The following is a 13,397-nucleotide window of genomic DNA, read 5'->3' as shown; positions in this document are numbered from 1 at the left end:
CTAGGATTATCTGACATCCCTGATAACTTTGAGCCCTGACATTACCCACAGGAAGACAGAAGAAGAAGAGGCAGCAGAGGAAACAGATGTACAGCTGTACATTTTCAGGCCTGAAATTCAATGTAACAGCAATACATATCCCTGACAGTACTAACCTGGCTCTTGCCATTTTCTAGTGGATACCTGGCTGGCTGCTCAAACTGCTGAGCAAGTCTCTGTACCTCAGCTTCCCACCCACTGGCAAGGCTCTCTCTCCCCCTTGCTCTCATATTATTGTGCAAAATACAACATGCAGGTATAATCTCAGGCTTTTTTCCCCCTGCAGCTTCCAACCTAACCCATTAACAGTGCCACCTTCCTTTCAGATAGCCAAACGCACACTCCGCTGTCATTCTACAACTAGTGATGTGACAGTTAAATAATTCCTTCCTTCCATCCAAGCAGTCTGTGAATGAAGCAGAGGATAAGCCAGGTCTCCTGGGATAATCTGAGCAATCTCCACACTGTTAAAGCCCATAGCGATCCTGGGGGCAAACGGTCCTTTATCCCTTAACGTAAATAGGCCTGAGTTCCAAAAGATCCTAGCATCATGGCCTTTCCAGACCATCCTCCATTTGTGTATGTTAATCTACCATGGGTAATCAACCAAATCATATAGCACCATGGAGAAATACCTCTTTGTTTAGAAGCCGACCTCGTGCAGGGGGCAGACTGTAGGCACATGGGTTCCATCAGTTGCCCCAGTGCAGTTTGGAACCCCATGTGTGCAAGCCATCAACAATCTCCTGAGCATTACCAAGCTTTATAACCGACTGCAGCAGTACCTTATGGATGTCAAGTGCCTGCATGACAATAGCCCCAGCAGTTGATCTCCCTTCTGCTGAATTAGTTGGCTATGGACTGGTATCATTTAGAGGTGGCTAGCTTCCAGATGGCAGCGGTGAGTGGGGCACTGTGCTGGTATGCTGCTATTGCAGCTCTGGAGCTACTTCAGCACAGATATCCAAAAAAGGTTGCTTTCACCACCCTGAAATTCTCTCACCACTTACTTGGTCATCCCAGGTGTATAGAACAATCCTTTCCCATCAACAGATGCTGGCTTCCCAAGCCCTGAAATGGCACCGCATGAAGCTGTTCCAGGAACAGCTTTGTTGTCGTCATTTTCTTCCTCATCCCCCTTCCTGTCACTGCTGGAGGAGCTGCTATGGCTACGCCATCTGCTTGGTGGTGCAGCAGGCAAAGTCCAAACTAAAGCTACTCAGCTTAAAGAGGTCAAATAAAGCCCAAGCAGCCTCTGTATATTTGTGGTTCCAAGCATAGCAATGCAGCCAACAATTAAAAAAACGTTACTAGCCTGCCCAGAAAAAGAGGAAGCATGGGATAGAGAGAATGGAATCACAGATTTTTTTTTGGTTTGGCCTCAAGTCCCAGAATTCCACAGGTTTCTGCTATGCATCTGACAATGTTTGAAGAAAAAAACCCAGAGTATACAATGCACAGCAGTGACGCAAAGGATTGTGGAATACCTTCCCAGATAGCCATGCGCTTAGTATGCTGCATGTACATGATACAAATTGAAAGAGGGCAGAGCTGTCCTGTGTGCATGCTATTGGTATGGCTTCTGTATAGTGCAGCAAATAGCAAGTGTCAACTGAAGACAAGCTACACTCTACTCCTCCCCTGCCCATTTAGACAAGGCCATGGTTCTCCTTCAGCAACGATTGTTTACTTTTGATATAACAGTCACTCAGTTTCAGCATGTGCACATACCTTAATAGTTCAGTTGTATCTTTTAATCATAAAATGCTGAAATATATAAAGTTAATAACACATGAAAAAACACACTGAGTGTTACTGACTCACATCTTCTATTACTGTACAACCATTCAGCACTGTCAAGTTACCATATAGATTACCTGTTGGGGCAAGCCTAGGGGAAAAAAATGGTTTGAAGTTGTGAGGAAGGGGGAATTAAACATCTAATAAATTCATGCAGGACTGGAAAAACAACAACAACTAATGTGCCAATATTTAAAGAGGGTATATTGTACGATCCACAAAATTATAGCCTCATTAACCACTGATTCCACAAACCAATCTTCAGGTTTCCAAATCACATAGGAAGGTCAAAGTAGGACTTGATCAAATGTGGCAGTGTCAGGTAATGAAGCAATACTGTTTTAAGCTGTATTTTAAAGCATATCGATATTACATACAAATAATTCACAGGCACCACTAAGCCTGCTCAAATTCTGTCCTCTTCCCATTCACCACTTGCTACAGCAAGGGATACTGAAGTGTTTATTAATCTAAAACACTTAATACCTGGCCTTCATCTTTGGTTAGAAAGTCTGGAGACTCATGTCTTTTAATGAGACCAGCAATTATTTGTGAAACTGGCACAAACACTTCCTTAATATGCAAGAAGCAGAACCGTCTACACTCATTTTAATCCTCATTTTATTTCTATTACACAATGCACTGTGGACTGCAGCAAGGATGGCCAAAGTTGCTCTGTCCATTAATGGACTTCTTGTTGGCCCTCTTGGCTGGTAACAGGAAATCCTACCGACCTCCTGTACCAACAACACTGACCTAATTAAGGGACCGAGTTGTTGGCAACTAAATTGCAATCTAGTTTTAAAACATGCTAATAGTTTAAATCAGCAACTTTATTTGAGCAAACAAAAACTGTTAGATGTTTAGTTAACATTAGCCATGGCATATTACTTCAGAGCTACACAACTTAATGACAGGTTTCAGAGTAGCAGCCGTGTTAGTCTGTATTTGCAAAAAGAAAAAGAGTACTTGTGGCACCTTAGAAGCTAACAAATTTATTTGAGCATAAGCTTTCGTGAGCTACAGCTCACTTCATCGGATGCATTCACAACTTAATGTTGACCATGGATCCATTCTATCTTCATTTTGAGATTTTTCAGACTCAAGCATAAAAAGTTAAAATATAGTTTAACATTCGGAATGACATACGATGTAAGTGAGAGGTTGAACTTGGTATAAGTACTCTCTCCTTTTCCTCATGTGCCAGTTGCCTATTGCATAATATGAGCAAGTTCTTGGCACAGTATTGCTTTGTATCTTTAAACATAAAAAAAAAGAAAGATACCAAGCAAGAGCTTCACTGAATTACAGGTAAGATAAAAGGTTCACTAGAAGCTCAATATAGAACATACAATATTATATAGCTCAATAGTTACTGTCAAAGCCAATCCACACAATAGTCTCAGCATTTTCTTGGGCAAAGTAACCTGATTAAATTTCCCAGTTCTTGTGTCAAGACTACTGAAAACAAGTTTGTACCTAAAGTCCACTGGACTCAATATTTGTCCAATACGTTAAAATGGATATCTGGATATAATCTGACACGATTTGTTCTTAGTGTATTTTTAAAAACTTTACACATTTGAAAATACATAGGTTTTATATATTTGTACTGACAACTTACAATATTAGCAAAAAATACTTGGTACTTTTCCCTCAAATCTCCTATAAGATTAACCCTAAGTTAACCCTAAGAAATAACAAGAAAAACAATTATACAAATGGTATATGCAAGTTCAAAGTGTTTAACATTTTGTTAAAGGTTACAATTAGTCAGTAGCAGAGCCAAGAATGAAACTCAGATGTTCCAATTTACAGCCGATTGCTCTAGCTGTAACAAAACCACTTCTTCCTATGGCATTAACCAAAAAACATTAAGAACAAGCAATGGCTTTGTTTAAAACAGTAGATTAGATATGAAAAGAATGTACTTACCAATTTGCAACAATACCGGGGTTACCAATGCTGTCTCCATGGCATAACAGAATTCCCTGCCAAACATCACTGCGCCATGCATCACCCACAGGCGTATTGGTATCCGGTTTATGGATCCTTCGCTAATAGTCTCCTCCCTACTCTCATTCTCTTTGTTTGCTGGTTTCTGAAGATCTGTCACAGGTAGCTCTTGAACTTGCATAGATTCTGAGTCAGCATTCTGGGGAGCCATTTTCATTACCATAAAAATATATATTTATTATAACTCTATAAATAATACTATCATATCTAAGATGTCTTCTCTTTCCACTTCTGTTGTGTTCCTGATGCAAGTAATGCTTATATTCCTCTTGTACAGATAGGTACTTCACAACTTCTCAGGTAGGTATGAAACAAAGAACAGGAAGCTACTTAGTAGGAATTTCAACATATGGCTTGCTAGTTTACTGTGAATTAGAGTTAAAAATCCATAATTGCCATTCAGTTAATACCAGTTTCATAATTATTATTGACAAAGTGCCGAAGTTGTTATTCTTGCTACGCAGAGGTGGAAAGGCGACACAAAAAGGTGCTCCACTGTTAATCCCCATCGAGTGGCTGATTAATCTGCAACAAAAGTGAAGTGCAGACCATTAGATATCTAAGCAATAGGTGTCAAGATGCCACCACCCTTTGGAATGTATACACTAAACAAACGTTTTCTTCACTATCAGCACCCCCGTCCAATATAGGGCCTTTTATCCCAAAGCACTTTAAAAACAGCTAACAAGCTTCACATCACACATCATTAAAATGCAGCTGCTGTTTAACGGCACTGAAACATTACTCTACAGTTTCGGGCATGAGTTGAAGGTTATTTAAGTTTGCTTAGATTACTTGCAGGAGAAAAATCTAAGTGTAATTACTATATTTAGGCTTTGGCCAGAATACTAGGTATAAGACTCAGTACACTAACTTCTCACTTAACGTCCTCCCACTTAACGTTGCTTCAAAGTTAAGTCGCTGCTCAATTAGAGAACATGCTTGTTTAAAGTTGTGCAATGCTCCCTAGGAGTGGGGAAGCGCCGTGTCTCCGCTCCTCCCCCACCTCCCAGAAAGTCCTAAGCGCTGCCAAACAGCTGTTTGGTGGCGCTTAGGACTTTCCGGAGGGTGTGTGTGGGGGGGGAGGAGCGGGGATGAGGCATGCTCAGGAGAGGAGGTGGAATGTGGGTGAGGGTGGGAAGAGGTGGGCCTGGAGTGGAGTGGAGACGGGAAGAGGCGGGCCTGGAGCATCTCCCGGCAAAGTTGGCACCTGTTCTTCTCCGGGTAAGCTGCCACTGCTGCTGCAAAGGTGCTTTCTAGTGTCCTTGCCTGCAGCGGGCTGTGCCTGTATGGGGTAAATTAGGGGCACTTCCCAACCACAGTACCATACAGTACTGCACAGTATATAATGCCTTTTGTCTGCTCCAAAAAAAATTTCCTTGGAACCTAACACTCCACATTTACATTCAATCTTATGGGAAAACTGGATTCGTTTTACAGTTTCACTAAAGTTGCATTTTTCAGGAACATAACTACGTTAAGTGAGGAGTTACTGTAATTCACAAGTTCTTTTGTCAAGTCAGCTTTAGGTTCCATTTAAGAGATGTCACAGCATACTCCAACACCACTCTCCAGGACACAGGTTCAATGCTGACAGATGGGACCACCACTTACTGACTCACCAAATACCACTTCCTGAAACACCTACAATGGCCCTCCCAGATCTCAATGGAAGAAAGTACTATGCTTTAAATATTTGAGATCCACAATTGTCATTTACACTAAGCACACAGTAATATCCATTATCCCACAGTTTCCTCCCCAAATCTCCATAATACTTCAAATACATGATCTATTGTACAGGTTAGTAGACGTTGACTTCCATGGTTTACTTAACAAATCTGAATACCCAAGAGTTTAAAAAAAAAAAAAAAAAAAGAAAGTGGAGCATTCGGTTAGGAAAAACTTGATAGTCTTTCCTGTAACAAATTTAAGCAGAAATGTAAAAAAGTCACTCAGCTGGGAAGAAACTTTTGAAGTTCAATATTTCAATATTGAACTTTGAATATGTCATGTCCCTAATGCTTACCTCTTCCCCCCATAACACCAAGACATTCAATCACAGCTCTGTCCTGGCACCATAGACCACGCTGCGCCCCAGAAGCTGCCAGCAGGTCCGGCTTCTAGGTGCGGGGGCTTCCTATGTGGCTCCATGTGCTGCCCTCACCCCGAGTACTGGCTCTGCACTCCCACTGGCCGGGAACTGTGGCCAATGGGAGCTGGGGGGCACGCGTGCCTGCAGGTGAGAGCAGCGCACCATTGCCTGCCACGCCTCTGCCTAGGACCTGAACCTGCTGGATGCTGCTGGGGCACAGCGTGGTCCACAGTGCCAGAACAGGCAGGAAGCCTGTCTTAGCCCCCCCGGCTGTGCCGCTGACTGGGAGCTGCCGCAAGCCAGCCTGTGCCCTTGCCCCCGCCCAGAGCCCCCTCCTGCACCCCAAACCCCTCAGCCCCAGCCCAGAGCCCCCTCCCACACCCCTGCCCTTGGGGCTCCAAGATGCTCCCCCTCACTGGGTTTCAAAGCCCAGGCTCCAGCCCAAGACCAGATGTCAACACTGCTCTTTTTAGCCCTGCAGCCCAAGCCCCATGAGTGCAAATCAATTGCTCTGGGTTCAGTCTCTGCACCATGGGTTTTTCTTTGCAGCAGAGACACACCTTTATAATATTCATGGAATTCTCTCTGAAGTAGAAGATATTTGGAAGGCATCTGAAGGAAGCCCAAGTGGTACTTAGTTTATCAGATTAGAATGTTTTTCCATGCATAGGGGCAGGATCAACATGCAAGTGGGAGAAGGATGAGGGTGGGGGCTGGTATCATTGGCAGAGTGAAAGGGATAAGGAGATGATGAGATCAGAGAGTTAGGCCAGGATCCATTTGAGCAAGACCCTGAAGGTGAGACTAAGATGATTAAACTTGATATGGATGGCAAGGGGGAGTCAGATTCAAAGAGTGGAGTGACAGGCTGTGATTGACAAGGGATCCTGGTTTTCTGTGATAATCCTGCTCCCCCCTCCAAAATTATCCAATAAACCCCCCCATAAAAATCCATGTTTTTCTGTGATTAAAATGAAATGCTGAACTTGAGTTTCCCTCGCACATGTGCTCTCTATATATCATCACTGGAACACAATGTTTTATTGAGATTGTTACAATTTTTAAGCAAGCTCAAAGCCTACCAGTGCCATCAATCATAGTAAAATAAAATTAATGGAATTGCAATTTGTATTTCTTACATATACCAAATACTTCTATGTATTGGGCTCAGGCTGTCAGCACTGGGTCAGTTAATATGGAGAGCTGGATGAAAAACACAGTATAATGCAGTTTATTTTTTCACAAAACATAAAAACTAAATGGTTTTCTGTTAAAATGTAAGTTCCATGTTTTTCCACAGCAAATAGATTTCTAGGATCTCTGTTGAACAAAGAAGAAAATGTTAACAGCTGCATTTTTCTTGTCTCTTTCCAGTATAATCTGTGTATCAGAGAAAGCAGTAATGATAATCAAGACAAGCGACCACGGCATGGTCAGGTTTTATCCACTGAGACAAGACAGGATGACTAAAAACCCAACACCACCTGCTTGATGGTTAAGGATTACAATGGGTTTCCCTCACTGCTGCAATTCAATTCCAAATGCAAATCTAGCACAAAAATACTATCTTGGAAGGGACTATCACATCTTCATAGTGAGGTCTTTTGCAAGACTTAAGTATAAACACAACTAGTTTATTTTAGAATAATCCTGCTTCCTCCTCTCCCCAAAAGTTATCTTTGCAGTGACATGAAGATTAATACAAGAATAAAGTTTGCCAGGACAAGAGGTTAATGCTCATTTACAGAGCCATGGGGGTTCTTCCTTACAAAGATTCCAGGTTATAACAGGTCACTGGTTTAGCGATCACTTGTTTCATTTTACTGGATCTGAAGGCTGTAGGGAGAGATTAATTCCTCTGAATCACGCTCTGCTCTTCTCCCCGCCCCATGGCATGTGGAAATCAGAAAACAGGAATACCAAGTACATTAATTTCTTGCCTTTGGGGCTAGCTAGGGTTGCCAACTTTCTAATCAAAACAAAACTGAATACCCTTGCCACACACCCTGCCCTGAGGCCCCGCCCTTCATGCCCTCCCTCCCTCCCCACTCGCTCTCCCCCACCGTCACTCACTTTTGGGCTGGGGCAGTGGACTGAGGTGCAGGAGGGAGTAAGGGCTCTGGCTGGGGCCAGCAATGAGGGATTCAGGGTGTGGCAGGGGGCGAGGGCTCCGGCTGGGAGTGTGGACTGGGTGCAGGAGGGGACTCAGGGCTGGGGCCAAGGGAATTGGGGTGTGGGCTCCAGTGAGGCCAGGGAAGAGGGGTTTGGGGTGCAGGAGGGGGTTCCGACCGAGGGCAGGGGTGTGGGAGGGGGTTCAGGGTGCGTGCTCTGGCCAGGCAGCACTTACCTCAGGCAGCTCCCAGTCAGCAGCACAGCGGGGCTAAGGCAGGCTCCCAGAAGTGGATGGCACAGCCAGCTCATAGGTGTGGGGGCCAAAGGACTCTGCACGCTGCCCGTGGTGGCAGGCACCGTCCCACAGCTCCCACTGGCCGCGGTTTCTGGACAATGGGAGCTGCAGAGACAGCACTTGGGATGGGGGCTCCGCACGGAGGCTCCCTAGCCCCTGCGCCTAGGAGCCGGACATGCCGGACGCTTCTGGGAACTGTGGGGAACCAGGGCAGTCAGGGAGCCTGCCTTAAAAGTCCAGTTGGCAGCGCAAAGGGGTTAATAGCCTGGTCAGCGTTGCTGATGGGAGCCACCATAGTCCCTTTCTGACTGGGCATTCCCGTCAAAAACTGGATGCCTGGCAACTCTAGGGCCAGCAAACAATGGGGAAAGTCGCAAGTTTTCTAGAAACATCATAAAACTTAATAGCTGAGAAGAGTTACTATAGTGGTATCATTTCAGAAGTAATTATTTGAAAGACAGTGTTTGTGCCCATTTTTCAATACAGTAAAGCCTCAGTTACACAATCCACCACACACACACCCACACACACCCTTCTTCCCTTATTTGGGACCGGACGTATGCAATCAGGCAGCAGATACAAAAAAAAAAAAAAAGAAAATACAGTACTGTGTTTAATGTAAACTACTAAAAAAAAAGGGAAAGTTTAAAAAAAGATTTGACAAGATAAGTAAACTGTTTGTGCTTGTTTCATTTAAATTAAGATAGTTAAAGGTGGCATTTTCCTTCTGCATAGTAAAGTTTCAAAGCTATAGTAAGTCAGTGTTCAGTTGTAAACTTTTGAGACAACCATAACATTTTGTTCAGAGTTATTGTCATAAATATAAAGGGAAGGGTAAACCCCTTTGAAATCCCTCCTGGCCAGGGGAAAGCTCCTCTCACCTGTAAAGGGTTAAGAAGCTAAAGGTAACCTCGCTGGCACCTGACCAAAATGACCAATGAGGAGACAAGATACTTTCAAAAGCTGGGAGGAGGGAGAGAAACAAAGGGTCTGGGTCTGTCTATATGCTGCTCTTGCCAGGGACAGAACAGGAATAGAGTCTTAGAACTTTTAGTAAGTAATCTAGCTAGGTATGTGTTAGATTATGATTTCTTTAAATGGCTGAGAAAAGAATTGTGCTGAATAGAATAACTATTTCTGTCTGTGTATCTTTTTTGTAACTTAAGGTTTGCCTAGAGGGGTTCTCTATGTTTTTGAATCTAATTACCCTGTAAGATATCTACCATCCTGATTTTACAGGGGGGATTTCTTTATTTCTATTTACTTCTATTTTTTGTAAAAAAAACTGAATGCTTTTTTCATTGTTCTCAGATCCAAGGGTTTGGGTCTGTGGTCACCTATGCAAATTGGTGAGGCTTTTTATCCAACATTTCCCAGGAAAGGGGGGGTGCAAGTGTTGGGAGGATTGTTCATTGTTCTTAAGATCCAAGGGTCTGGGTCTGTAGTCACCTAGGCAAATTGGTGAGGCTTTTTACCAAACCTTGTCCAGGAAGTGGGGTGCAGGGTTTTGGGAAGTATTTTGGGGGGAAAGACGCGTCCAAACAGCTCTTCCCCAGTAACCAGTATTAGTTTGGTGGTGGTAGTGGCCAGTCCAAGGACAACGGGGGGAATATTTTGCACCTTGGGGAAGTTTTGACCTAAGCTGGTAAAGATAAGCTTAGGAGGTTTTTTCATGCAGGTCCCCACATCTGTACCCTAGAGTTCAGAGTGGGGGAGGAACCTTGACAGTTATGAATAACTTCCATTCCCGAGGTGTTCGTAACTGAGCTTCTACTGGATTATGAAAATCCTTTTACTAGTGTCTAGGGCTCAAAAAAAAAAAAATCTTACATTTCATGCAGCTTCCATTTAACAAAGCAGTCTATTCATTTTATTTTAAATATACCAATAAGTAGCACAGGCCAAATTTCAATGTTAGAATTACTTTGTTCCAGTTCTGTTCAATAATACTAAATCTCAGTTATACTTTTAGAAGCAATGAGTTTGGTTTACATTTTACCTGGCATTCCAGCAGTTTAGGCATTAAAACAGCTGGCTTCCCTTCCTTGAGCAGTGCAAGCAGAGAGGCATAGTAAATTGATGGCAGTGAAGGTCCCTGTGTAAAACTAGAATGTTATGAACAAGCCACATGGCATCTTAAATGTAAAGGAGGACAGAGTCAGCATATTATGCTAACTTTGTAAAACATTTGGCTCAGGAAAACTAAACTATTCCTCCACCCTGCCATCTGAGTTCACCAAGCTTTTTATCATTGTTTTTGTATCATACCCAGCATCGTAGTATCTCTGCTTGTCCAGTACAGCAAGAGAAAACAGTATGAACGATTCTACTACATTTATCTCCTGCCTACCTAGAGGTAATCTTAATAAGCACTGTATAAAAGGTTGGGTAAAAAGCCACAAGACGCTTTAGATACGAACAATTCTAAAGGGGTAAGGTGTGTACTGGGGAGGATGGACTGCTAATATAATAGCTCTTTTCCAATTCTGATTTCTAGGCATACTAGTATTTTACCTTGACCTTTAGCCAAATAAAGACAGTAACAACTATAAGTTTAGTTAATATTTCAACAGGAATATTAAGTGAGCATTATTTTGTAATATATATATATATCTTCCAGTGCAAGTTCATCTGTGCTAAGTTTTTTCACAAATATCATGAGAAACATGAGACTTCTAGAAGGGTGGTAATCTTATAATTTCGTGTCAAGGTTTTGGGTAGACTAAAAAAAGAGAACAGTTTTTTTCTATCTTTCACAGCTTTCTGGTCAAGCATCTACCACATCATCTGTTGTGTTGGGGGTGATGCTGCCCAGTGAAGGATTATGGAGATGGTGAATGTCTGTCCACCCCTGGCTTATAATCTGTGGCTCCGGAGCCACATGTGGCTCTTCAGAAGTTAATATGCAGCTCCTTGTCTAGGTACTGACTCTGGGCCTGGAGCTACAGGTACCAACTTTCCAATATGCCAGGGGGTGCTCACTGCTCAACCCCTGGCTCTGCCACAGGCCCTGCCCCCACTCTACCCCTTCCCACCCCCTCCCCTGAGCCTCCTATGCCCTCGCTTCGCCCCCAGAACCTTCTGCATGCCACGAAACAGCTGATTGGGAGGTGCGGGAAGGGAGGGGGAGGCGCTGATGGGTGGGGCTGCCAATGGCCAGGATGCACTGGGAGCAGGGGGGGCTGCTGACGTATTACTACGGCTCTTTGGCAATGTATAGTGAATTAGTGAATATAGTAAATTCTGGCTCCTTCTCCGGCTCAACTTGGCCACCCCTGCTATAAGCAGTAGGAAAAATAACTGGAAGTTGAGGGAGGTGGCAAGGAAAAGGACTAGTTACACTGGATCAAACTCAAGGTCCATCCAATCCAGTGGATTTTCTCCAATGGCTAGTAGTAGGTGCTAGAGAAGTGTAAAATGCTCAAACAATTACACAGTAATATGTATCAGGCAATTGCCTATGAACCCTCATGCTTCACAGCATGTATTATGCTTTCTAAGAGAGGTAGGCAAATATTACACTTCTGCATCTGTGAAGCTCTCATTAAAGAGATCAGAGTGCAACACATCAATCCCAAATTGGTGAATTCAGGGGAGCATAGTTACCACTGTTTTCCTCCAGAAAATTCTAATATTGAACATATTTTAAACGTTTGTTCAAAGTAAGCAAAATAACACTGATGGGATGCAGAAAATGGATCGTTCTACGAACAGTCTCAGAGAATACTAACAATCATCCCCGTGGTTAGGACTAATATTCATCCCCTGGAGTTGGAGATTCCAACTTTTTTCTTTTTCTTTTTTTTTTTTTTTTTAAATAAAGTAACCGGGCTTTGCAGATCCAGCTACAATCTGCTGAAGAACTGTCCTTTCCTTGTAATGCAGGACACTTTCTCCATTGATGCTTTGTATGTGTATGGCTTTCAAAAAAAGAGGCTAGACTTTAGCCTAGTCTAAAAATTTAGACTGCATTCTTTAATAAGCAGTTTTACAAAAACCTAATAAAAATGTACTTTCAAATTTTTCCAATGGAATTAAATATTTGCTTGGTGTGTTTACAGTCCAAACATTGCTGCAAGAGTGAAACCGCTAGTATATTTTCATTAGCCGAATTAAGTAAGAGGCTAAGTAAACTATTCAAACTGAGTATTTTAAAGATAAACTAACTTTGTAGATTATCACAAGTAAGGACATTTGATAGCCTTACAAGTGCCCCTTTGTAAAAGGAAGTCATAGAATATCTATTGCTTCTCTCCATTTAAGGGGGGGGGGTGGGAATGGGAGATAATCTGGACTTCCTTCCACAATTCTGAGTATTTAAACTTCCAGACTATTTAATGAAGTACACAAGAGAACTGGTAAATGGTCTATCTGACTTAAAGTTCATTGCTTAAATACAATGCAGAAATTCTGTAGAAGTTTAATAAAAGGTTTAAAATAACCCCTCGTCCAATGGTACCCAAAATAACTTATTTTATAAAGTGACATGTTTGCTAAACTGCATGCCTGAACTCCTTAGCCAGAGAGGTGTGCTTTTGGGATATATTGCTGGGTGTTTCTGAACATTCAGGGACAATATTGTTATGATTTGCAAACACAAGGGGAGAAGCGAAATACAATTGTTGAAGTCAACAACTTCCTCTATTGTCCTGTTTGAAATTTAAGGGTAAGGGATGCCAAAACATGTGACTTTGCTAACTCAGTAAACCCCGGCTAATGAAAACATGTTTACCATATATTTGCTAAGCTCGAATTGTACTACAGATCAATGCTGTGGATACAATTATGAGGACTATCCAGGTGCTAATTCCTTCCTCTATTAGAGATTTGTTATTCTATATTTTAAAAGCAATACTTAAAAGTTAAAAATATGGAAACTCACAAAAAGAATAGTAACAGATACCAGAGAATATAAACAAGTATACATAGTTGCAAGCAAGAGGCTCTCTGAAAGATACAAGTTCTAGCCATTGGAAAAATGGGATCACCCAAAAATATTCCTTGTGTTCTAGTCTGATGCTATAGTTAGCCCAACAACTT

The 13,397-nt window shown here is 42.4% G+C and overlaps 1 protein-coding gene across 3 annotated transcripts in view; it reads right to left on the bottom strand.

The window, feature by feature from the left end:
- Positions 1-13,397, bottom strand: part of SLC45A4 (solute carrier family 45 member 4) — a 114,497-nt gene that overhangs the window by 45,563 nt on the left and 55,537 nt on the right. For all 3 annotated transcript variants that reach the window (XM_073330014.1, XM_073330013.1, XM_073330015.1), the window contains one exon: positions 3,775-4,380. In XM_073330014.1, coding sequence (XP_073186115.1) covers positions 3,775-4,018 — 244 coding nt within the window. In that variant the 5' untranslated portion in view covers positions 4,019-4,380. The remainder of the gene's footprint in view (positions 1-3,774; positions 4,381-13,397) is intronic.

This window comes from Lepidochelys kempii, chromosome 2 (genome assembly GCF_965140265.1).
Source record: "Lepidochelys kempii isolate rLepKem1 chromosome 2, rLepKem1.hap2, whole genome shotgun sequence".
Classification (NCBI taxonomy): domain Eukaryota; kingdom Metazoa; phylum Chordata; order Testudines; family Cheloniidae; genus Lepidochelys; species Lepidochelys kempii.
This window is presented reverse-complemented; position numbering and strand designations above follow the sequence as displayed.